We start from the raw sequence: 27,246 nt of genomic DNA, 5'->3' as shown, positions 1-27,246 counted from the left end.
GAGCATAATGTGAAATGCAGAACACATATAATCAAATCTTAGGTTAAGTTACAGTGGCTCTGGTGTAGAAGTGGATGAGAACTCCAAACACAATTTCTTATATTTGCAAAATAAATGTATTTTTATAATTTCACACTCTGCAAAATAACTTGAAAATTTTTCCAGTGGTACTATTAAATGTTCATATTCACTGAAAAATTAATTGTCTCCAGTATTTTATGAACTATATGGTAATTGATTCAAGTCTCTGAGATACAGGAACATCTCATAATCTTAATTTGCAAAGTTTTGCATTTGTTTGGACATTCCCAATAACATATTTACCCACCTTATGTGGTCTGTGTAACAGTAACAATATCTATGTAGTAATATGAGCCCTATAGATAAAAAAAAGAAAAAGAAAAAGAAAGAAACTCCATGGCTTTAGTCTGCAAGCGAATTATACGGGCTGAGTGATCGCCGCCTGTCGGCGAAGTCAGTGCCAACTTTAGCAGACAGAGGGTGTCACACAGTCAGTGCAACGGATCCCCAGGGCCGTTAATCTCGGTTATCTAGACCAAATTTTATTTATTCACCAGCCTCCCCATAAGGGGTTAATCATTTTTTTGGGATTCTACGACAGCTCATTCTTTTAACACGTTCTTTTAAAGTTCTTCTGTAATATCATATAAAACATGTTATTGGTAGAGTTATTTCATTTCTTATAATGTGAAGAAAAGTGTAACTTACAGCCACCTAAAGAAATTTCTAAATAATTTCAGCTGATATTAATGTTTTTATCAGTTATCCTTACTGCCCATGGATTATTGCTATGTGTCAATGCTAGTCACCACTACACTTGAGCTGGAATATATGCAGGTATGCATAGCCTCTTCAAACTCCAGAATGGTGCCAAACGCAGACTAATGATTAGTTGCAACACTACTACTGTACTTACCGCTTACTTTCTAACAACTGCCTGCTGGGATAATTTTTACTTCTTTCAAGTTATTTCTTAAACAGTGCATAATTGATTAATTAATGCTTGCAATAGAGACCCAAAAAAAGATATTTAAAATTACATTAGTTATTAAAAATGGAATGAAATTTAGCTTCCATGAATGTTACTTATTACAACTTTTTGCTGCATAATGACATAGGAGCAATGTACGAGTATAACGTAAATAAATTTATGGATTCTTTAGTTTTGATGCCAAACAATAATCTCCATTTTATTTATTTATTCATTTATTTATCTGTATATTTATAAACTGCTGAAATAATTTAATATTGTATAAGAATTGCATAGTGATATTCCAAAAAAAATAATTCAAAATTAAGGAGTGTAAAGATTGTTGAGTATTTTTCCAGACACTCCACATCTGAAGACCATAGTCAAATTTCTAGTGACATTTAATTTCCATTTGGATACTAGCATCTGAAAACAATAAAAAGAATGTTAATATGACTAACAGTAAGACGTGAGATTTAGAAATGTAGTATTTATATTGTATTTTCAGAATCAATGTGTACAACTGACTGCAAAAAGAAAAACTAATAGTTTTGTGGAAGCTGAACAAAGCAGGAAGTTCCATCTTCGCTTTTAAAGGGTAAATATTTCTCAGGTGCAATATGACTGTTTGTGTAATCCTTATATTTAAAGCAGAGATCTGAACCAGACTTAGAGCCACATTGCGTCATTTCACATTTGAGAGGGTTGTTCAAGCCAGCTATTCATATGAAGTCGCCGATGGTTTCCCTCAGTCATTCTAGGAAAACTGTAGGACATTACCTCTAAGTAGCTCATGGAGAAATTTTTCTATCTCATTCACATATAACATAAATTTTCTTCGCTTCAGTAACATCTCTACAAGAGTCATAGCAAAACTTGGGTTATTAAATTATCAGAAATATGTAAATAGTAGGGTGTATTAGAACATTCATCTTACAACAGAAACACAATGATATACACCCTGTTCAGTATAAAGTGAAAAACAGTGACCGAAAATGTTTAAATAAATAAATTTGTATCATATCAAAAGCTTAATTATGTACCTTATTTACAGTCTCAGAGAATATAATATAGATACAATACAGAGAAATAATTGCAGCATCCCAGCTACTGATACAAAGACAGTGAAAGGAAGCAGAATTCCACCAAGAAAAGCCATGCATCATGCAGCCATTAAACAGCCAACCAGTTGCTCATTTACTCAGACATGCAGCAAGCATGCAACAACAAGAAGCATAGTATGTCTCCTTACCTTCAAAAGTAAATGGTCTCTCCAAAGCTCAGGGTCAGGAAAGGAGCTGATCAAGACCCAGAAATAAAAATAAAATAATAATTTAGCAAAGGACCAAGAAACATATTATACTTATAGGACCCATCGTTACTAAACAAAATATAAAATTGAATATTGCAACCCACTGGGATTGATTTATTAGGGTGGCATCTTTATGATAACAAAATGAAGAGTTACAACATTGATAGGATTATGTTGATATATTAATATTAAAATTGCAATGGAGCAACCAAGAACAAATAGGTTGTGTATGTACAAGTATAAAAGTAACTGATAGCATATATGCCTACATGAAAAAGAATCAAAGACTCAAAGTATAAACTAGTTGACTAGTTGACACAAGATGATCCAATAAAATTTCCATGTTTTCATTCATCTTGTAATTCTTTTAACATAATATGGTTAACAAAATAGATGCTGCTCACTTTCAGTTTTAATATATAGAACCTGATACTAGCAAATGCTCTACACCTTGTCTTTCATATTGTAAGCACCGTTAAGTATCCTCTCACCCCAAACCTAAACGTAGAAAACAATGAAAATATCTGCTCTGCTTTGACAGGAAGTTGGTTCCTCCTGAGATACATAAATATTTTGGCTACTTTATTCAAATATTTTCTTAGCATCTTTTCTTACTTTCACTTTGTCCTACATATTTCATTTGTGAAGGAAATATCTGGGTAAGAAATAAAAAACTAATTCTCTGTTTAGGACACTAGCTTAGTGAAGGTACAATTGACTCCAAAAGACTTAATTTGCTTGCAGTTTTCAACTAACTAAAAACATCTGGCATTAGCAGTGGCAAAACGGTTTCCTCTTTAACTCTGATTTTACTGGGGATAAGTGATGAAATTATTTAATTTTCATCATCCATCCTCATGTTATTCTCATGGCACTACATTCATTTTACTACACTCTCTTTTCATGTATCTCTACCATGATTTATTTCAATCCAAGGAACTCCAATTCCCATTTATTAACCTTCCAAGCCCATATAAGGCACTGGACTGTATTATCATCTTTAATTACAAATGTTAATATTTTGCTGTGTCACTCACAGAAATATATTAATAATGTGAGGAAACTGCATGAAAATAGTTTTAGTTCTAAGAAAGGGTACACTAGTTTTCTAATGGGACATATAAATTTGGATCTGGATCTATCTGATTAAGCACATAGTATATGCATTCACTTGCTTTGCTTATAGACATTACATATGACTGACCCAAATGTAAATTTTCAAAGAAAAAATAAAGCTTCCAGTCTTGTTAGTCATCTTGATAGATGTATACATGTATGGAAACGTTCATTATTAAATGGGACTTGGTTCTTTTGTTTCTTCTTTGTCAGCAAATTGAGAAGTACAGAAAGTGAATTTTGAGCCTATTCTTATAACTTCATAGGTAAAGCGATAATAAATCAGGTACTGTACTTCACCAAGTGTCACTGAACATACTTACATTTTAATCTTATTTACTACACCTCCTCATTTCTGGTATTTATTTTAAAATGCAATGATGGTCACCACAGAATTTCAAATAATGACTAAAAATTTACAAATGCTGTCATGAAGTATGAAATATAGGTTAGACAGGCACTTCAATGATTTTGGTTCCCTGGGTTTTTCTTAGGCCATGTATAACCTACAGATATTATAGAAAAACAGCAAAATAGACCAGAAGTTACTGACAAATACTGAAAATGTATCATGTGGCTTCTACGTTATATAATATATATTCTGCTGATTTCCTGTTTCCTTTCTTGGACTGAATGGAGAAAACGCCCAAATATAAGAAGAAATTTACTGTGTGTTTTTGTCAGCACATACAGTAGTTGAGGTCGCTAAGGCAGTTCATAAGTAATGCTGAGTTTCCGAACATGGTTAGAATACGCATCCTGAGTTTCTTTAATCACACAGGTAAACTTTAATTCGTTCTGATCTTCATACTTAAATACTTTGTTGAAAAAAGTTTCATTTAATCACATGTATACTTGAATTTATTCTAATTTTTATACTTAAACATTATGATAAAATCACTTCCCTGTGGATGAGATTTGTTCGTCTTCTTCAGTGTAGGAAGCAACTCACAGAAGCCATATACTTACATTAAATTTACTTCTTTTTCCTCCTTGAATATGAATTTCAAAACTCTACTTTAAGGTTGACAGTTTTGTATTTTATTTCTTGATAAGCTTCTTTATATATTTTTGTTTTTTCCATCATTATTGGTCATCACTCTATCTTTTACAAAAAGACATGCATAGGCGTATTAATTATTATGCTGTGCATTACTGATTAAGATGACCAGTGCTCAGAATGATGTGTTAAGAGATTAGGTACTGCAGTCTCAATGTTAAAAATAGGGCAGTATTTATTTAATGTTTTCTGCAGTTTTACTAAGAAAATTAATATATGATGACCATATATGAATTAACACCCAATAAAATACTTGAGTGTTATTCCTTCTTTAAAGTTGTAGCTAATATGTATTATGATATAGGCAAGGAAAGCAATCATATCCCAGCAAACACCAGGTGCTTCCGCCAGGATGTAATATGAGCAAAAGAGATCATTGACTACTGGTTAATGCAAGTTTAGAATTTATAAGAAATCATAACATACAACATGAGCAAAATGGATCCTTTTCTTGATCACTGTCACAGTCATACTGGAATTCTATCTTGTAATAGGTGTATAAGGAAAAGAAAGGCATCCATTATCCAACTGTCAGCAAATATATTGGCTGATGCATACTTAAAAAAATCTGTTAAAATACTAAAATTAGCAACAGTTGATTTCAATCTTCCATAACTACCACTAGGGTTGTACAAAAATTGATCAAATTCAGAAGACTGCCACATATGAGGTCTGACAAATAACCAGACTGGTGGTCTGTATAGGCACAGACAGAATGGATGAGGTGGTGAATGTTGAATTAAATGAGTACATGATTTAGAAATTCTGCAATATACAGTTTTTGGGATTAAATTTTTGTGTTTTATTTATACAACGTTTTGTTTGTTTGTTGGTTATCAAGAAAAGGCAGATGATAACTTGCTGGAACAGAAAATCAGTATTAAAGCTTTAATAACACTGAGAAAAATGCTACTGATATTTAAAAAATGTTAATAGGTTGTGGAAAGGAAACCATAAGAAGATCAGGGTTTCTGTGTATGTTGCGCAGTGTCTAAATACAGTATATCTAAACAGTACAGACAATGTAAGATCTGCAGTTCAACAACTCGATAAACTGATCCAAATGTGGAGAAACAAATGACTGAAATGCTGAACATAATTTTCTGTTAAATGCTCTGGCAATAGTAGAAGTACTGAACATGAAGAGAATAACTGCAAGACTGATTATGGTTACATATGAAAATAGTTGAATATGAAGAATGTCACTGAATGAGCTGGTGTAGCAGTAACATTCTTGGCTCATGGGAAATGCTTGGTTTTCGTCTTGGCCAGGGCACAATCTAATCTGACTGAAGGTTTTTGTGGGTTTTCTCAATTCCTGCAGCCAAATTGTAGGATAATACATTGATCAGATTGCAACCATTTCCTTTCAAATCCTCTTCAGTTAATCATTCATTAATCACTATTCAGCACTATATAGTCTAGGCTCTGACAGCACAGTAAAACAAATGATGGAAAACAAGGAAAGTCTGCACCTGAATGGTACTGAAAAATCTCAGCAGTCAGATGAAAATTAGAACAAGTAAAATTTATCAAGCCCTCCTTGCAAGCTTGTTGGAAGAATACAACCATCTGGATATGTGATGATATGTGTGTGTGAGTGTGTTTGTTAAATTGTACCCAGGCAAGCCATGTAATCTGTTTTGTTGTCATTGTTGTTTTAGTTTACCAGCCAAGTAAGGCTTGATGAGTGTAAATGAAGGAAGGAATGAATGAATAAATAAATTATAGCCAATGAGATAAAATAATTGTATACTAGTAATTAAATTATACTTATTGGAAGAATATTTTTATCTGTGTTGTTGTTGTCCCGCTTGCCATTTTTGACTGTATTTTACTGTATTCACAAGTCTCCCTTATGGGCATCTATGGATCTATGAATGTATGAATGGAGATTGCTTGCTTGCTTTTACTTTTACTTACATATTTTATAACCTTTAACAATGTACTCATTGTCATAGTTTTTGACAAAAGGCTCAAATTGTGATGCACAAGTATAATTAACCTGTATCTATATAATTTATAATCTTATTACTTATATTATGTACTCATCAACATTGTTCCTGTTAACAGATTCAAATTGTAATGCATAAGTACATTTAACTTATATTTATGTAATTTGTAATCTTATTAATTTTTCAATTAGATTGTTATTGTACAGATATCATTGTATTTATATTGTATTTGACTTGTTCCATATTCTATGGTGGCTACCTGTATCTGGATTTACAGAATGTAAATAAATTGAACAACTGAACGTAGACCTTCCAAAACAACTCAGAAAAAAAAATGCCACTGTCTGCATTTGAAATCCCTTCCAGTGTTTGCAACTGCTTTTCTTATATCAAAGGAATTATTCATTATAAATTTTCTCCTCCACAGGAGTCAACCAAACATTATGCTTTAAGTTCTGGAACACCTCCATCACACACTTATTGAGACAGATGTAACTTTGGCTTGACAAGTGGATTCAACAGCATTACAATGCACCTTCTCATGTGGATCTTTCAGCAATGAGACTTTTGGCCAGGAAACAAATACCAGTAAAGGAATATACACCATACTCACCAGATTTTGTTCCATGTGACACTATTATTCTCCTGAAATTAAAATATCCTTGACAGGATCACATTTTGGATCACTTTGAAGTTATTCAAAGAATTGAGATAAAGGCAATGAAGGACTTTGCAAAATGATTACCAGCAGTATAGCCAGGCATGGCAGTGACTTTGAAATGTATGCATTAACCTGAATTTAAATACATTCAAGGTGACTGTACTTACAAAAGGTTCATGATAATATATTTCTTTCACAGAATTAGTCAGTTGTTTAGTATTCAAATCTCATAAGACAATTAACTGGAATAATAGCAACAGCAAATTTTTTCATCCTTAGAATGACAAATTTTCTTCCTTTGATAATATGTCAGATACGTTATTCCACAAAACAGTTACATTGAATTTAACACCATGAGTTTAGAACTGCAGACTATGGGTTTTATAATAAGAAATTCACTACTAGAAGTACTATTTTATTAATTCTGTTTACGATATGTGTGACACTTGCCTAGGTCTATATATTCTGACTAATAATATACCTACAGGAATAACTGAGTATACTCTCAAGAATTGTTGTAATTATACACAGTGTCCCAGGAGGAAAGGTCAACATTTTCTTGGGGTCACAGTATTTGTCATTCTAAGCAAAAAAGTAAATATGCATATACAGTATGTCCAATTCCAAACAATGTACGAGATTGAGTTATTTCACTGTACAGTTCCAGAATTGTTGACAAGAAATATATATTGCATACTGTTTCTAATACCGGCATATATTGTTCAAGTGACAAAACTGGTACAGTTTACCTAGTACTGTCTGTACATTCTTGAAAATTCCACCGACAACATCAATGAACTCTGCAACTCATGTGAGGACATGGCACGTTGCTCATCTGTACAGTGTACAGTGAACTGTACAGTGAAATAACCCTATCTCAGAAACCGTTTGGGATAGAATACGTGTACATGTACATATTTTACTTAGAATGACTGATACTATGATCTCCCAGAATATTGACCTTTGCTCCTGGGACACTATATACTCATAAGCCTTGAGTTTCTCTACTTTATACAAATCTATGTAAGACTTTGACTGGTTTAGAAGTTATTGGCCAAGGTGACGGTACTGACAGGCTTTGTGTTGAATACTAATTCGGACTGCAATCTTGGTTCTTGAGGAAGCATATTAAAATTATACTTGGTACAAAATTGTTTTAACACTCAATCCGTAAGTGTTATTTAGAGAAGTAAACATACTTTGTTCCTTTCCTAAATACATATTTATCTGTTAGTCGATTCAATTACATTATTTCTTTATTTACATGCTTACTCAGTAGCCCAAAGTCATTTAAAACATAAACATGAACACAGGAATGATAAGCCTTTTATAAGAATATTGTTATCAGATCCTAAATTGAATTTGCTGCTGGACATCCTATGGATTTTCTAAATTTCTTACAGTTGCATATTGGATGTGTAGCAGCTCACTGAACCAGCCACACCTATACGGTTCCATATAACTAGCATGAACCTCTTGAATTAGTTTAAAACCTTCTCATGATCTTACAGTTTAATGTAAGGAAGTTTTCTTAAGGAAAACTTGCTATTTTTACACACATCAGATGATTATATTATTATTAACTCCAGTGTAAAATCTACATCTGTGAGCATCACTGAAAATATTAAGAGGCTCAATTTGATGAACTGCTTTATTCTTACCTTCAGTGTTAAAATAACTTCTTCAAAGAATGTATACCCAAACGCATGTTAAAATTGCTTTCAGAATCATGATTACTTTTAACTTGGGACATAATTTTGAGTAACACTTTGGAACACTGGACTTACACTAGCATTTTATTGGCAAATGATTTATACCAAAGTGGATATATACAGAAAAGATAAGCTGATGAGTAGTTCTTTCATTGGTACAAGATTGTTCTATAAATCAGAAATGATGCGAACTCTAAGACCACAAGGTGTTGAGTAACAACTTATGCAGCAGAAAACTGGCATGTGTAGTAGGTTAAGTCAACAGCAGAGTTTTTGGTACCAAATAAATTATAAGGATCTATATCAAAGGGATTGATTGACTGAATTGATGAGGTGTATATTTGACACAAGATTGAAAATGTCATGTTGTAGGTGGGCAACCCCCATCACCCAGACTATATGGTTTCATAGCCCTGAAGATCAATAAGTGTATTTGAAGGCTAATTATTGCCATTTAAATGTTGGGAGAGAGGACAAAATATAAACCTATTATGATTAACGTTCCTCTCCTGGGATTTAAACCATCTTTTAATTTTAAGCAGTAGTGATGTACCTTCTACATTATGACGTTGAGTGTACAAACACTTTAACTTGTGCATCTCATATGAACAGAATATTTATACTTGTACCAAGAAACCTATTTCTTCTGAAAACTATCAGGTAACAAAAACAACTGAAACCCGACCAATCATGTTAAGTTCAGCAACATAACCATGCTTTTAAGATAAAAACTCTACCATAGCTACATAACATTCATAAAAATATACAATTATAAGGTATAGCATTACCTCTAAGAAAATGTTAAAAACCTAGAACAGAACTCATGCACGTAAGGAACAACATAAACAAAGAATGCATTCTGACAGCTTGTCTATATGCACAGGGAACTTCTGACTGTCTTAAAATACTAACACTTACTCACAAATATAAAGAAAAATATATATTACAGGGGTGGACTGAATTTTAGATTAGCATAAAATAATTTAACTAATTTGTTAATTCACTCCACCCTTGTATAAATTGAGGATCTTTATAAGAGAAGGGAAGTAAGGCAATTTCACCTGCAGATGAATACAACTGTAAGTAAAATAATATCTTGTGTGCAGTCAAATCTTGGGAGTACCATTCTTCTGGTGCTTTTCCTATCTTTATATGAACAAATTGCAGAGAAGATTAGGAGAATGGATAATTATTTTGAGTAAATGTACCACATTAGAAATTCAGGTCAGTGGAAGCTAGGTAATAAAAATGTCAAGGAGAAAGGTACTGATGTAAAATGTAGCTCTCATTCCTCCTCTTTTAAATCTTCTGCAGCAAATGGCATGAATATACATGTTGTAGAGAGCATTAATGTGATGCCTGCTGATATTTCAATATTAAATCTGGAAAGTTTATTGGTTTTGTTTGGATGTAATGAATTATCACTTTCATGGAGGCCTATCTGCCAGTATAAAGGCTGCTTTAAGGAACAGGTCTCTGTACTCTAGACTTCAGTGGTGTGAATATCAAAGACGAACTTCAGTCTTTCAAGTGTTGTGCACAACAACTATAACCCTAAGAAATCTAAAGACCATTACTGTCAATTGTACTTGATGCTGTGTACTTCTTATGGGAAATAGTCATGAAGATGCGGAATCAATAACAAGGTAGTTTCCCCAATTAAAATTATCTACAATTCTCGAAAGAGGTCTCAGAAGTCACAGTCTTCTATGACAATTCTAATCCTATTAAAATGTTGGAAGGATAAATGAATTGCAGATTTTCTGCATATCAAGGCCTCTGGAATCAAACCCAAGACAATTTGATTGCTGAAAATACAATATAAATATGTAGCTCAAGGAGATCTACATAATGGTATAAAGTTTTCTGTGTTCATTTGAAAGTTTTATATGCTTGTATTAAGAGTTTGCTTTTATTTTCATATGCCAGAAACTTCTCTCTCAAAAGGGATCTGGAATTGCTCCAAACTACTAACTCTGAAGAACCAAGATTTTGTATAAAGAAGCTTCAGACCTACTACTACATTTCACCTGCTGTTAATTTTTTATTATGTTTATGGAACAAAAATTTACAGCAGGTCGAAAGTGGAATAACAACTTTATTAAACTGTGTTAGCATTAACACACATTGCAAGAATTTGGATCTGAACTCGAATTATGAGACATTCTGTAACATATTCATTATCTCCATACGTTAAGGAATAAGAAGTCACTCAAAATCAACTTTGAAATCCAAATCATAAATGTCATGATATGAATTTATGTGAAATGAAAACTGTACTTAAACAGCAGAGACTGGATAGCCCCCAGTATTCCACACATATGCTTCTCACCCACTGCAGAACTACACTGACAGTGCAAATTTATAATCATATGACAATTTTATATGAGATAAGAGAAAAAGGGTTATCTTTTATTAACTTTCTCATAGATGCAGTACGAAAGAGTATGGTGATCATGAAAAAAATAATCTCAAGATTCTGATGGGTTTACATTTTTTTAGTACCCATTAATACAAAAAAATGGTTTTCCATATGTTGCATATCTATCTGTCTGTCTGTATGTGCATATGTACATGTGCCTCTCTAGCACCAGAGGAGTTGGATGGATTTTATTCATATTCATTATTTAAGAGTTTATTAATCATAACTCGTGCCTCGTGAAAATGAACATTCTAGCTCCAAAAATAGGTGCCCCTCAAATAGATTCCAAAAAACAAAAGTGTGAATTTCTAGAAAATGCCATAATAATTTGATGAAATTTCAGTAATTCGTGGAGACAATCTCCCTAAATAATACTAAGAAGGTGATATCTTAAAAAAATAAAGGTAAGCTCTCTAGTGTCCCAAATATATTATTGCAGTGTACATAGATTATCTCTGCACCAATTTTCTCATATTTGCATCTATATCAATCTTCACTGTCATTCATAAGTTTCAACATCAATTAAACACATTACTTTTGTCACACACAGAATTCTGAATTGAAATTGTAACTATAAAAAAAGGGTAAATAAATCTCTGAAAATTATTTAGTTAAAAAAAAGGACCAGAGAAAAGCAACCTTCTAGATATCCAGTGTGCCCATAAAAACTTCAGTGAGAAAGTATTCTGCTGTGTATTATCCCCTCTTAAAAAACATGATAAACCTAATACTGTAATGTGAACAGGTAAGAAACATTTCTGAATTTATGAGTCCATGGCCAAAGATTCACAAATGAGAAATTCTCACAATGTTAATCAATTATTTATGTTAACCAACTATTAAATTTTATGTTTCAGAAAAAGGTAAGGAAGAAATTTGATTCATATAAAAATACTATAAAATGTCTATTCCAAAAAGGAAACATTCTTGATCAGAAACATGGACTATGAGAGGGTAAAATTTCCTGAAGATTTAGATCCCTTTCTCAGGAAGATCCTCAACTGAAAGAGCAAATTTCATAAAACTTGGCAGACTCAATTGCATCACTCAATTAATATCTAATGAAACATTCACAAAAGAATAACTATTCTTAATTAGTATCATTTCTTGAATTATGTTTGGTAGTTACATATTGATTTTTAGATAAGAAAATATAATATCTGAAACTGAGAGAGGATTATGTTATGAATGCAGACTTTCAAATTACTAGATATTTCAACATTTGACGTGTCTATCACACTATCCTTAGCCAAATATTGTAAATTCTTTAGAGACTATGACATTCAACATAGTAAACTGCAGTAACTTGAAGGGTAATTAAATTAACTTGTCTGTTAGCATGAGAATACAGGAATAAGATATGGTAACACATGTGGCTGTTTTTTGTGGAATTATTGTTCACAGATTCAAACTGTAAAAACTTCACATCATGTAAAACTATATCACTATTTTAATGTTTACATTACCACCATAATTCACCTAAGACTCTTGAAAGGAAACAGAATCTGGCTCAAGAAGATATATCTTTTCTGAAGAACTATAAGTAACTACACATTGAGACTATTAATGGAAAGAAACTTGCATGTAAAATATCTTACTCTTCTTGGGATTGGTTCTAAACATAATTTACATTTGATATCATCCATTTACAGATAGTGCTACCATCCTATTATTTCATAAACAGAAACATCTGTAATAACAGAAGTTTGTAAAAGAATTTTGATCTCATTTACTTATCATCAGATGTCAATGATTGGCATCTGCTTTCCTTGCATAACTAGATTTTTATTGCAACTTTTTGAATGTAAATTATTTTTCAACTTCCAATTACATAGGTGTTATGGCTTTGAGATTGCATCTATTGCCTTATGATGTACACTGATGGATCTCTATTGTAAATATCACAAACCAGTTCCTTTGATACCATGGTCTACAACATGAAGATTTTCTAAGATGGAAATGAGAGGCATATATTGTAAATCTCACAATGCTCTAAGGACATGGAGAATACTTATAATTAAATTCTTAAATGAAACCTCTCTGAATAAATTCTGAAAGCTGTTTACACTTTTTATAATACTGGCAAAATATAAATTTTCGTTATTATTGCTAATAATATGTGAAAAATGGAATCTATGGCCATACAGTTCCAATATACTTCTTGATAATGATCATATTTTTTATTTTGTTGCATTTTACATTTTTAAGCCAACAGCTTAAAATATGGTCTATGCACATGATATGTGTTTTACAAATAAGAATTTGATTAAGTATTTCTTACTATATCTATATTTCAGATTATTTTTAAACAGCACTGATTAATATTTTAGCATAACAACAAAGAAAAAATAAACTCCAACAACTATAAATGAATCTGTTACATTATCATGGAATATGTGAATGTACTAGTGAAAATTATTTTCAGTATTTACTCTAAAGCCACAGCGAGCATAGTGACTTTACTGGCTATGAGTTAATTCGGAAATGTATTCTCTTTCTTCATGATGACCAATATATTCCATTATTATATTTAAGCATCCTGTTGCACTCTATATGATAAATGATATGAGCTCCGTCCCAAGTGCAAACAATATATTATATGTCCTTGATCTTGCTCTCTTGCTGTAACAGCAACGTGAGTGTATACACCTGATGATGGCCATTTGAGGCCAAAACATGTAGTGTATAGGAGAGCAAGATCAAGGACATATAATATATTGTTTACACTTGGGACGGAGTTCATATCATTTATAATATATTCCATCTTGCAAACTACCTAGGGTATGGTAAGAAATGGCAATATCCAAACCAGTCTTATATTTCCCATATTCATTTGAATAAAAACAAAATTTGATGTGTATTAAATGGTAGACAAGTGCCTTGTCTTGCCCTTTCTTTCTTTTCTTTTTAATTGGCTTAGTGGGGGTGGAGTCCAACTGGGTCCACTCGGCATGGCGGCCACTGATTGCCCTATTGTAGCTGCCCCAGGTGATTATGATGATGAAGAATTTGGTGGAATGAAGATTGGCAGGGGAAACCAAAGTACTCAGAGGAAACCTGCCCGAGGGCCACTTTGTCCACCACAAATCCCACTTGACCAGACCTGGGATCGAACCTGGGCCGCCGCGATGGGAAGCCAGTGACTAACCGCTTGAGCTATGGCGCGGCCTCCTGTCTTGCCCTTCACTGGAACCATCAATTTAATCCAATTAATGAGATAGAAAGTGGAAATAATTTCAGCTTATATCTGAGTGATTTATGGCTAAATCTGTTTCCAGACAGCAAACTATAACACAGGAGCCTGGTTAGTGATGTTTATGTTCGCTGAACCTCAGAACTTCATCATAAGGTAAGAGCTGCAATCTTGACCATCAAGATGGAGGTTCATACCTGCACAGACAGAATAATATGGTTCTTATCATGGTTCTCAAATAAATTTATAACAACTGTAACATTTCTTATGCAATTTATGGTGTATATAATGACACTGTCAATAGCTCAAATTATGCAGCATCAAATGATAGGATGATAAATGGATAGTTAATTGGAAAGAATGCAGAAGGAAGTATCATGGTGTAAGTGAAAGTATTGTCCTAGGATTTTCCTGGAGGGAATGATGGAGAAAACAAGAGATGTTAACTAGGCTAACCGGTCTGCAGGTCTAGATTTGACCAAGGGTCCTCCTAAACATAAAACAAGAGGCTGCACAATTGACTGCAATCTTTGGTGTGGTTTGCACTCTGGAAGGTGGCATTTCAGTTTTCATTGGTGCATATTTACATCTATTCTTCATAATTAACATTGATCTGATATTTAACATTACTATCAATATCTAACATTAGGCTTTCAATGCCTGTTATTCTGTATTTAGATTTATACCACTGATTTAAAACTGCTACAATTTCATAAATGACCAGAAGATGCTCCACAAAATGTGCAGAACAGGGATAGGATGGGTGGTGCTTCCAAGGGAGGAGAGAGGTTTGGGTGTGGTATAGTGTTCTGTTTCATTTATTAAGGTGAATGTTAACAGAAAAGAAAATAAAGATAACTCTGCACTTAGAGTTTCAGAGAGTTCTTCACAATTTTCAAATATCTATAAATTTATTATGTTACTTAACCTTCTGACATACTTTGACATCTGTTGCACATCTGCCCATTCAAATTAAATGATCTACTTTTTTCTGTGTAACACTAGTTTAAGAAAGATGAAATACCTTATTTGTTAGACAACTATATGCCTAGAGAAAAGTTTTGTGATAATTTTGTGATGTTTATTTTTAACTCTTTGAATATATGACATATAGGATTTTAGAAAAAGTGAAATAAAGTAACTGTCAATGGGATAAAAAATTCCAATTTTAATTGCAACACGTCTAAAAAAAAAGATTGATATCTTATTTGCTTTGTAACTCCAACTTATTGTGGCAAAGCAAGGCAATGTAGCAGATATATACTTCCTTTCTCAGTAGGTTCCAGTATTTATTTTTGAAGTTTAGGCAATAGCCTATCTTAGAACACAGCGCCTCCTGCTGCTAAGCTTACACAAAAATTTGAGTGAAATTAAAGTTTCTTAATTGATTATTGGTAACAAGACGGAAAATATGTAATACAGTAATATGATCAAAATAAAACCAGGGAGTTGTGAAGTTAGAAACTGCTATTCATATATATTACACATAACTGTGAAAAATCACGTTCTTCAAAACTTTGGGAATATGAGAATAGTTACCGCATATAAAATAGCATATGACTACCAACATATATCTGTCTCTGAATGCAATATGTTGGCATAATTTATCTAATTTTGGCAGTTTACACTGAGTGATGCATCTGAAGCTGGCATTTATCCATATAGTACTGAACTGACCTGGTGGAGCCTTGGCATACATGTTGTTCATGTCATCAGGTGCATACTTGTTCTTCTTTGGAATTCCTGCCTGGCCACTGCCAGCCATGGGACAACCTGACAGGGAGCGGTGCGTGAGGAATGAACCATTGATGTGCCCTGTGCCATCACAGCCTGGTGTTGGACAGTTAACTCCCTCAAACTTCATGGCAGTGGCTGCTGCTACAGCTGCTTTATGCTGCTCAACTGTTCCTCCATTCTCCAGTACTCGCAGCTTATTCCGATTAGCTATGGGACATCCTGATGCACTATGACATGGAATGAAATATAGTTATCATAATATCTTAATGGTGCAAATGATGTAATTAATACACTAACAAATTGTCATGGGGACAAGTGGTAGTGTAGTTGTTTGAGGCACTAAGCTACAAGCCAGAAGGATGCAGGATCAAATCCTGATGAGGTCACTGGATTCTTCAACTGTCCTAACCCTTCCAGCCATACTATGGTCCTGGGGTCGACACAGCCTCCAACAAAAATGAGTACCAGGAATTTTCCTAGGAGGGTAAAGGGCGGCTGGCGTCTAGGGCTGACAACCTTACTCCCATCTATGAGCTAACATCCAGAAGATGTGGGAGCCTTGCCCTCTCACACCCTTATGGGCCTTCATGGCCTGTTACAGGGACAGCTTTACTTTTGCCTTTTTACAAATTATCATTCATGTAGGACTAAAGCCCATATTTTCCATTGCTGTGAGAGATGATGCCGACTCAAGATCTCCACAGATGGCAATTTTCCTGTGTTAGTAATATCACATAAATTTGCTAGCATAAATTAAAAGCCTGGAACTTAATTAACTTAACACAAACTGTACATGAATATTCATTCAATAGATAATAAGGAAATACCACTATAATGTCCGAAAATCAATCTGAAAATAAGGAGGCTATGTACTTCGATAATCTCAATAACAATACAGCTATTGTGTTTCTGGACATTTACCATTGTCCTATTCTTTATTTAGAACACAATGTTCCGGAGACTGGATTCTGTCTCCATCTTCAGGTATAACCTACTCAGCTGGGCTCAATCGATAGACCTAGCACCTATCTCCAGACCTATCTCATTGTCTTAAATCTGCAACAACATTTGAATTCAGTAAGGAAAACTAATGATAGCAACTGATATGTAGCTGTCTGCTGGCTTTTGAGTTATAATAATACAATTTATAAACTCAGTTTTTATGAAAAATAACCATGTCTTTTAGCAAAAATCAGAACCAAAATCTGTACACACTATTTAGAAATGCTGAAAGTAAAGGGGGAAAAAAAAAGAGAAAAAAAAAGGCATTGTATTCACATATGTAACTATTGGATGTTGGGATTAATAAGTCTTTACTATATTACAGATTCTGAAAATCTATGAAATGTAGTGGGATATTTAACTGACAAAACACAACAAATGTACTAAGTCTCCCTATACTGTGACAAATCAAGACATTCGTTCTTGTTACGAGAAATGGGTGTAGTATCTTCTGCAAAATTATATAACCATTAACATACAGGATTTCTTACATGTGGATAAACTTGGTCTTGCATGACAGTTACAAATTACATATATATTCAAACATTATTTTGTGTGTTACAACAAATTGTGTTTTGTTAGCAGTTGCCAGTGTTTTGAAGAAAACTACTGCCTCCAGTTTCAGAGCATTTCCACCTTGAAGATGGGAGCAGGAGATTCATTGTAACGTTCATAACTACCAACAAGACCACTCAGTGTCATAACCAAGGAGACAATACTCTAAATGTTTGCTACCATGAAGACCTGAAATATATAGGTAAGCCTAGTAAGGCTGCACCATAGCTCAAGCGGTTAGTTGCTGGCTTCCTACCACGGCGGCCCGGGTTCGATCCCGGGTCGGGTCAAGTGGGATTTGTGGTGGACAAAGTAGTGCTGGGGCAGGTTTTCTCCGAGTACTTCGGTTTCCCCTGCCAATCTTCATTCCACCAATTGCTCCACAATCACCCTCACCTATTATCTGGGGCTGGTACAATAGGCCAGAACTTGCCGCACTACGAGGGACTTAGTCCCACCCCACTGGCAATAAAAAAAAAGAAGCCTAGCAAACTTGCTATGTATGCACTCATACACATGCAAACATATGAACATGCATAATAATAGATTTGGCAGTGATACATTAAGAAGAGTACTCATTATTCTAGCTTGATGAGCTTTTGAAGTCTGGTTTTCAGCATCCACAATTTATATATTTAGGAATAATCACTATGGCATGAGGTAACTTATAATCGACATTTCTGGATTGTGTACGAAATTAATTTCTTTTGTTTTTAGGCTACTGTTCTTTTGTAAACAAATTGATTATGATTATATTAACTCAAGGAGAACAAAATATACATACTTTAAATTTCTGCAGTGTGTTCTATCATGACACACCACCCACCTTATTTTCATATATGGAAGCTAATATTTAATTTAATGTCTACATTAGCTGAAGCATAATGGAAAATTCAGTTCCAAATTTGTTTATTATGTATGTAATATGGAGAAAGCCATGTTAGGTGGGTCCCTTATCACCACGGCATGATGCGTCCTCAGGTTGCAGATGGAGGAGACGACCTCCAGTTATGGAGGGTAGCCGTGAATATTGAATAAGCAGTTATGGACGGTCAACAAGGGGTGATCCTCCAGCTTAGGGGTTAGGCGTGGGGCTAACAACTCCTCATCCTAAAAAAATAAGCTTGCTATGAAAGATCACAAGAAACTTTGGACCTGGATGGATTCTGTGGATAAACGACCTAAGTGAAAGGAAATGGATATGAGATTTGATTCTTGGTATGTTAGAAGTATGTATGGTGCAGGTTTACTCAGGTCAGTGGTGGAAGAAATCTCAAAATATAAGTTAGATTCAGTGGGAGTACAGGAGGTCAGATGGGATGGAGGTGACACCGAACCAGCAGGTGAATATAAATTTTTCTATGGAAAGGGAATGAGAACTATGAATTTCATAAAGGTTTTTATACATATGAACAGTTTAGAGGGTAGAGTTTGTTAGTGATAGGATGCCATACATAATACTCAGAGGTTGCTGCTGTGATATTATCGTTCTAAATATTCATGCCCCAACAGAGGACCAAATTGATGATATGAAGGGCAGGTTCTATAAAGAACTAGGTCATTTAATTCCATAAATACCATATGAAAATTTTGTTAGGAGATTTGAATGCCAAAATAAGCAGGGAAAACATTTTCAATCCAACAATTGGGAATGGGAGTTTACACGAAATTATTAATGATAATGGAGTTAGAATAGTAAACTTTGACACGTCCAAAAATCTTATTGTCAGTGTACAATGTTCCAACGTTGTAATATTCATAAATTTACTTTGACATCTCCTGATGGAAAGACACACAAACAAATTGACCATATTTTGATAGATAGGAGATGACATTCAAGTATACTTGATGTCCGATCATGCAGGGCAGCAGATTGTGTTCCTGACAACCACCTGGTGGAGGCAAAGTTTTCAGACAGGTTGTCAGTGCGTAAACACACAATGCACAGAGTTCATAAGGAGAGGTTCAATCTCAAGAAATTAAACGAGGTAGAGGGTAAAGGGCAGTATCATGTTGAAATCTCAAATAGGTTTGCAGCTTTGGAAAATTTAGACACTGAGGTGGATATCAATAGAACTTGGGAAACTATTAGAGAGATTATGAAAATATCTGCCAAAGAGAGTCTAGGTTATTATGAATTGAAGGAGCATAAGCCATGGTTTGGTGAAGGATGCTCAAAATTATTAGACTAAACGAAATAAGTCAAATTGCGGTGGTTACAGGATCCAAGCGAAATTAATGTGGATAATCTGAACAATATGACATGAAACCAGCAGGCATTTTAGGAATAAAAAGAGGGAATATCTGAAACACAAAATTGATGAGCTTGCAATGAACAGTGAGAACAAGAAGATTGGAGACCTGTATAGAGGAATAAATGACTTTAAGATGGATTACCAACCTAGAAGTAACTTAGTAAAGGATGAGAATGTAGATCTGCTTGCATATTCTCACAACATTTTGAACAGGTGGAAGAACTATTTCTCTCAGTTATTAAATGTACATAGGGTCAGTAATGTTAGGCAGATAGAAATACATGCAGCTCAGCTGTTAGTACCCGATCCTAGCCCTTTTGAATTTGAAACTGCAATTGCAAAATTGAAAAGGTATAAATCACCAGGTAGTGATCAAATCCTGGCATAACTGATTAAAGCAGGATGTGAAATATTATGTTCCAAAATCCATAAGCTTATTAATTCTATTTGGAATAAAGAAAAATAGCCTGATCAGTGGATGGAGTCTATTATTGTATCAGTCCACAAGAAGGTGATAGAAGTGACTGTAGTAATTATCGTGGGATATCACTGCATTCAACTTCATACAAAATTGTATCCAATATATTTCTCTCAAGGTTAAGTCCATACATAGATGAAATTATTGGGCTACATCAGTGTGGGTTTTGACATAACAGATCAACTACTGATCATATTTCAGCATTTGTCAGATACTGGAGAAAAAATGGGAGTACAGTGAGACAGTACATCAGCTATGCATAGATTTCAAGAAAGCCTATTATTTGGTTAGGAGGGTAGTACTGTAAAATATTCTCATAGGGTTTGGGGTACCTAGGAAACTAGTTAGGCCGATTAAAACGTCTTTAAATAAAATGTACAGTAAAATCTATATAGGTAAATATTTGTCTGATGGTTTTCCTATCCAGAATGGTCTAAAAGAGGAAGATGGTTTATCGCCATTGGTTTCCAGCTTTGCCTTAGAATATGATATTAGGGAGGTCCAGGAAAGCCAGGACTGAGATTAAATGATGCACATCAGCTGTTAATCTATACTGATGATGTGAATCTACAGAATATAGGTACCTTAAAGAAAACATACAAACTTCAATTGGTGCTAGTAAGGAGACTGGTCTAGAAGTAAGGACAGAGAAATATATGTATATATATAAGTATATGTACTCATATATGTTGCTGTCTCATCATCAGAATGCAGGACAAAATTGTGAATAAATATTGCTAATAGATGTTTTGAAAATGTGGCATAGTTCAGATATTTTGGAACAACTATAACAAAACAAAACCTGGTTTAGGAGGAAGTTAAGAGGAGATTGAACTCAAGTAATGCTTGCTACAACTCAGTCCAGAACCTTTCGTCTTCTTGTCTGCTGTCAAAAAACATAAAAATTAGAATACACAGAAGTATAATTTTGGCTTTGATGCTGTATGGGTGTGAAACTTGGTCTCTGACATTAAAGGAGGAACATAGACTCAGGGCATTGAAGGGAATAATTGGACTGAAGAGAGATGACGTGATGGGAGGCTAGAGAAAATTTCGTAATGAGAAGCTTCATAACTTGTACTCTTCTCCAAGTATAATTAGAATGATCAAGTCAAGGAAGATGAGGTGGGCAGGGCATGTAGCATGAATGGGGAGAAGAGGAATGCATGTAGGACATTGGTGGGAAAGCCAGAAGGAAAGAGACCACTAGGAAGACAAAGATGTAGGTGGGTGGACAATTTTAAAATGGATCTTAGAGAGACAGGATGGGATAGTATGGATTGGATTGATCTGGCTCAGGATAGGGACCAATGGAGGGCTCTTCTGAATGTAGTAATGACCCTTCAGGTTCCATAAAATACAGAGATATTCTTGAGTAACTGCACAATTTGCAGCTTCTCAAGAAGGGCTCAGCTCAATGAGTGAATGAGTGAAATTGGAAAAAGTATTATGGTAGAGAAAATAGCTGACCTGGAATAACTAAGAAGTTTCTACATTCCACTGACTTTCATAATTTCGTATATCTGCTCACATGTCTCTGTGTTCACATGCTTTACAAATAACATAGGAGAAGTTAAGGACTGGATGACTTACTAATTAAGAATTAATGAAATGCCCTTGAATTTCAGCAACGAAATTTGAAAATTCTGATCTCTGGCTACTGTTTCCATAGATATTGTCACATGCTGGGTACGTCACGCGGCAGATAACTTCAAGTGGGTCTCGGATTTAGAGAAATCTTTATTGGACACTCACACTTACACACCTTACAATTATTATCGCTTGCAGTATCACCTGACTTCTGGCCCAGTACTCTAATACTCCAATGCGACACCTCAACTATCCTTGGCCGTGGTTGGATCTCAACTGTCTCTGGCGATGGCTATCCCAAGACTGTCTCGTTCTCATTCTCAATATTCAATACTCTGTATGTGCCGTAAGCTCTGCTTATACAGGGTTATAAGGGGGTTATGGAGGTTATGGGGGTATAGGGGTTATGCGGACCGGATACCAGACATGATTTCTCGCGGTTCTGTTACCGCTGTTCAGGCAGTCCGTTGTTACGGGAACGTTCCTTACAGATTATACTGGTAACATGTTTCGTCTCATCCGTTGTTACCCAACGACAATTCTTTTCTACTATTTGTCGCTGCGGGAACTCCACAATTTCGACGTATTCGTTGTCGTGGAAGTGTCCGTTCCGATTATAGCAGTTGTCGTGGTGATGGACATAAGGAAACGCATCACAATATTTTTTCACTGATCCACTTAAAGAACACGTCGAATTTACAATTTCCCTGAACAGTCACATTATAAACTTCAAAAGATTGAAAATACAGCTTGATAGAATGAATTTAATAATCGTAAGTGTCTGTTGATATTTCAACTGCCAAAGGTAGACACTATAATGTTCACTGAAGACACTGTAACACCAACTTATAAACTAACGTTTATACTTTCTTCTGATTCTATTCATAATGAACTGAAATCAGTTTTTCATTTGTTTTCTATGTAATCCATGAAACAATTTAGTGACATACTGACAAACACTGCCCTGCTTCCAGTAAGAGTATATACGAACATAAATGTTTTTTATGAAGCTCGAAAAGCAAATGACAATGACTAAAATTGGCTATAATTGTTTTTATTAATTTTCAACCATTTATGTGATATTGGATAGCTAAGTCAGTAAAGTGATTGGCTAACAACTGGACAAACATGGTTCAGTTTCAAAGCAAGGTCAGGATATTTTCTTCATACAGACTCATTCTGAGGTCCATCCAGCCTGCTCTCCTACATGCACTGCAGGATGTTTCCTTGGGATTAAAGTTGCCAGAGGATACAACTCACCACTCACCTTCATGTAGTGCTACAGTTAAAAACGCACTGAGGTTTATCAATATTCCCCTTATATATCTTCAGACATAATGCCAGTGTAACAAGAAAGTTTCAAATTTATGCACTTACAGAGACAAAATTTTAAATACTACTTCACAGACTATACTGTATATCCCAAGAAATAACTTCACAGACTATACTGTATACCCTAAGAAATAATCACATTGAATCCACAAACATTTGTTCTTGACATGCGCAATGGACATCACAGTTCATGCTATTTATTTTACATGCCATTATATATTAGAATAACTACATGCTCTGATCCTACACAGTTATCCTACCTTCTGTGTGACAAGAATTTCCCTGTTGCATGTCCAGATCCATCACATCCAGGTATGGGACATCTGGGTTAGTAGAATGGGAAATATTAATGCAAAGAGAAGTGAAGAAGGTTCATGATCTTAATATACTAAAAGTTATGGGAAGGTAAAGGAATTAGATGTAAAGTAATAGTATGGCAGTTATAAGGATTTTAATGTATTAAATTATTCATGAAATTTCATTTTACCTTCCATTCTATTTACAACTTATTTCAATAAATTCTGTCACTAATATAGAGAGCATATCAACAACTTATGTCATTTACACAGTGTAAATCTACGTGTAACAGATATTAAATTAACACTGTACGTATAACAATCATGGGTATGGAAGCACCATAGGCCTACTGATTTTGGAATTATGGGAACATCATTTGTAAATTTATGCCTTCTTTTAAGTTTTCCCCACAGTTTACTGATTTTACTGAAGTTGAAGAAAGCAGTCTTCTGGGATTTGGCATATTTCGTATATGTGGTGTTAACCGACGTTTTGGAGGAACGTATCATCTCCATCTTCAGGGTAGAAGGAAAAATATAAGAAATCCGCAAGCGAAGAGACCGTGAGAACCGGTAAAAGCACCACATATACACGGTGCCAAATCCTAGAAGACTGCTTTCTTCATAGTCACCGGCGTGAAAGCCTCAAATTTTACTGAAGTTGTTTAACAAGGTACTAGAAAATTAGAAACATTTGCTGAAGCATGATAATGTCAGTGCAGAGGGAGGATGTCAGTTAAGACTCTGGCTACAGTTTACATGACTGAGCTTCAAGCTCCAGCAATGGAAGGGACTATTATCTTTGCAGGTATGTCTCAATTTCCATGCAGTCCACCCAACTAGTGGCAAAGATTTGTGTTTGGGTGGGAGACGAGTGTGAAGTTAAACAGTCACATCTGACTGTTGTTCAGATATAACAATGTGGATATTTACGTCCAAGCACTCTTTATTTCATATCACATGGTTCACGGGTATAGTATCTTCTAAGGGGGTGGATTTTTCAGTTTCCTTTGTCATTCATTCTGTTCTCACAATCATTCACCCATACCAATAATTCTTTTCCCAGACAATAAATCTGGCAGCTGACAACACAGTGCTAAATTTCATAGGATGCTGATCTGTAAATGTAGACCCACTGATGCTAGCAGCTCTCACTGTGAAAGATATGCAGTGCTCTCCTCTTGGCACCTAACACTTTCAGGCAATTTATTTGCTACTCTCCCTTCAATTCATGAAATCCCAGTGCTGCCTGAATCCACACAAGTGGATTTGGATTCATCTGAACATCCAAAATTTTCTTTACTGACTGTCAAAATGGGGCAAAATATTTAAATAGTCTACTTTGAGAAAAAAGTTTGGATATGCTTCGGTTACAGCTGCGTAATTGAGCTACATGCCTTCAGAAAATTTTACATTTACCCAACAAGATTTAATTTTCCCCGCTCCAAAAAAATGCCAAACTGCCAAGTCTGTCTTGTGTATGCACTGCTAATATTAAAGATAATTTCATTTTAGCAGCTTAGAATTGTAATCTACCTACTATGTTCAGGTGTTCTGACCTGAGTATTCAAATGTAATCTGAGCCAATACATCTATTAGAAATTTGACAGAACTCCCTGGATTTTGTTCGGCTTATTAGAAGACAACACAATGCAACATGGGAAGAAGCCTAATATCATCTATGCCCAAGTGAGACTCAACCCTTCATACAATGTACCAATGGTGTTAGGATATCAGGGACTAAAACCCCAAAAGTTTCCACAAATGTTAACAGGAAAGAATATTTTCACCACTCATTTTATTACTAAAAGTTGTAGTTCCATAAATTCCAGAGTATTGCAGTTAATAGATGAAACATTTCACACACAGTGTCAACAAATCATTATAAAGTTTTATCTTGGCATATCGTTTTTCAAAGGGGTAATACAGTGTAACGCATGGTTAATATAAGTCATGTTGTGTTTATTCTGTGAACTTAAATGTAAAGAGATGAATCGACTGCCTAAATAGTGTAAAAAGGGAAATTTATAACGTTCTGTCAGCAGACATTGTTTTCAGAACACTTGGTTTCAAACACATATCTTTATGTGCACACAACTAATTTAATGATACAAACACCTCCTTGAATAGTTGATAGCTGCTTAGCCGGTTATGAAATACCGTGCTTTTACCGAACTCCTAAGGTGCGTTGTCATGTTCACAGAAACCTGCTATTAAAACCTTTCCTGAATCACTTAATCCAGCCTAGTTGAAATTCTAATGGAAAGTTTTCTTAGATGCTATATTGGACTATATGATATTGTTAATCTTTTTAGACTATAAATATCAATGCATTATAAACTAAAAAACTAAACACTGTGGCTTGATTCCACCAGCGAACTATACTGACTGAGTGACTGCTGCTTGTTGGCGAAGTTAGTGCCAACTATAGCAGATAGAGGTTGCTGCGTGGTTAGCGCAAAAAATCCCCATGGCCGTTAATTCCGGTTTCCTAGATCGGAGCCGCTATTTCCTTAAAATAGCTCCTCAATTAAGCTCACGAGGCTGAGTGGACCCCGTTCCAGACCCACTATTTCTCATAAAATCTGGTAGCCCTGGGAATCGAACCCGGGACCTCTGGATTTGTAGCCAGGAACTCTGACCACTAGACCACAGAGGGGGTCATCAATGCATTATATAAACCAAAATTTATTACTGAAATGTATGGGAATTCTGAAACAAAATTTTGTTTATAACTGAAAAAGACTTTGGTTGATTATTTCGTTTTACAATAGAATTATGAAGAACACCTTGTCTTTTAATAAATTTCCTTGAGCCCTGGGGAGTGAGTTAATACTTTCACATCATTCTGTGGCCGTTCCTGCTAGTGTTACACACATTTCTCCTACATGAGAATTATCAGTTCTGTTAAAAATGAAGAATGCAGTCTTCTGGGATTTGGCACCGTGTCCCAGAAGACTGCATTCTTCATAGTCACCGCCGTGAAAGCCTCAAATCTTACATCTGTTAAAAATGTTCTAACAATCCATGGCCATCATGTTTTCATCCCTTGTGTACTGTGATTCGTATGTATGGAACCTGTTCACATCACAACACTTACATGAACAGGTTTTTCCTTACTGTAGGAAGCTAAGTTCCTCATTACTTTTCAGCAATACAGCTATGGTTCAAAATAGGCAATTGCAATCAATAACCACCATTTCCACTGAGAATGTTTCAGTTATAAAATACAAATACAAATATAAACTTGCCTTTAGAATTAAAAACATGAATTTTTAATGAGTGAATAGATCTTTAAAAGAGAACACAAAGGAACACAAAAGTTATGCTGCAAAAATATATATTTATTTTATTTTACTGAATTTTTTATTAAAGTGACTTCTAGGGAACCAAGAACATTTTTGGAATAGTTTAGCTGTACACAGTGTTACGACAAGAAACAAGTGTTACCTTCATTAACCAACTGCCAATCTCTTGTGTCTTCAGAAAGTGATTATACTGGCATAAGAATCTTTGATAATCTACCATCTAATCTCAAATACCTCATGAATGAAAAGTCACAATGTGAAGTAGCTCTAA

At 34.7% G+C, this 27,246-nt stretch overlaps 1 protein-coding gene across 1 annotated transcript in view; it reads right to left on the bottom strand.

Annotated features, from left to right (window-relative positions):
- Positions 1–27,246, bottom strand: part of LOC111866038 (mucin-19) — a 519,428-nt gene that overhangs the window by 14,675 nt on the left and 477,507 nt on the right. The window contains exons 15-16 of the mRNA XM_023854546.2: positions 23,632–23,694; positions 16,100–16,386 (exon numbers count right to left, since the gene is read on the bottom strand). Coding sequence (XP_023710314.2) covers positions 16,100–16,386; positions 23,632–23,694 — 350 coding nt within the window. The remainder of the gene's footprint in view (positions 1–16,099; positions 16,387–23,631; positions 23,695–27,246) is intronic.

The sequence above is a fragment of the Cryptotermes secundus genome, unplaced genomic scaffold (assembly GCF_002891405.2).
Source record: "Cryptotermes secundus unplaced genomic scaffold, Csec_1.0 scaffold258, whole genome shotgun sequence".
In the NCBI taxonomy this organism is placed as follows: Eukaryota; Metazoa; Arthropoda; class Insecta; order Blattodea; family Kalotermitidae; genus Cryptotermes; species Cryptotermes secundus.
Note: the sequence above shows the minus strand (reverse complement) of the source record. Positions and strands in the feature narration are given on the sequence as shown.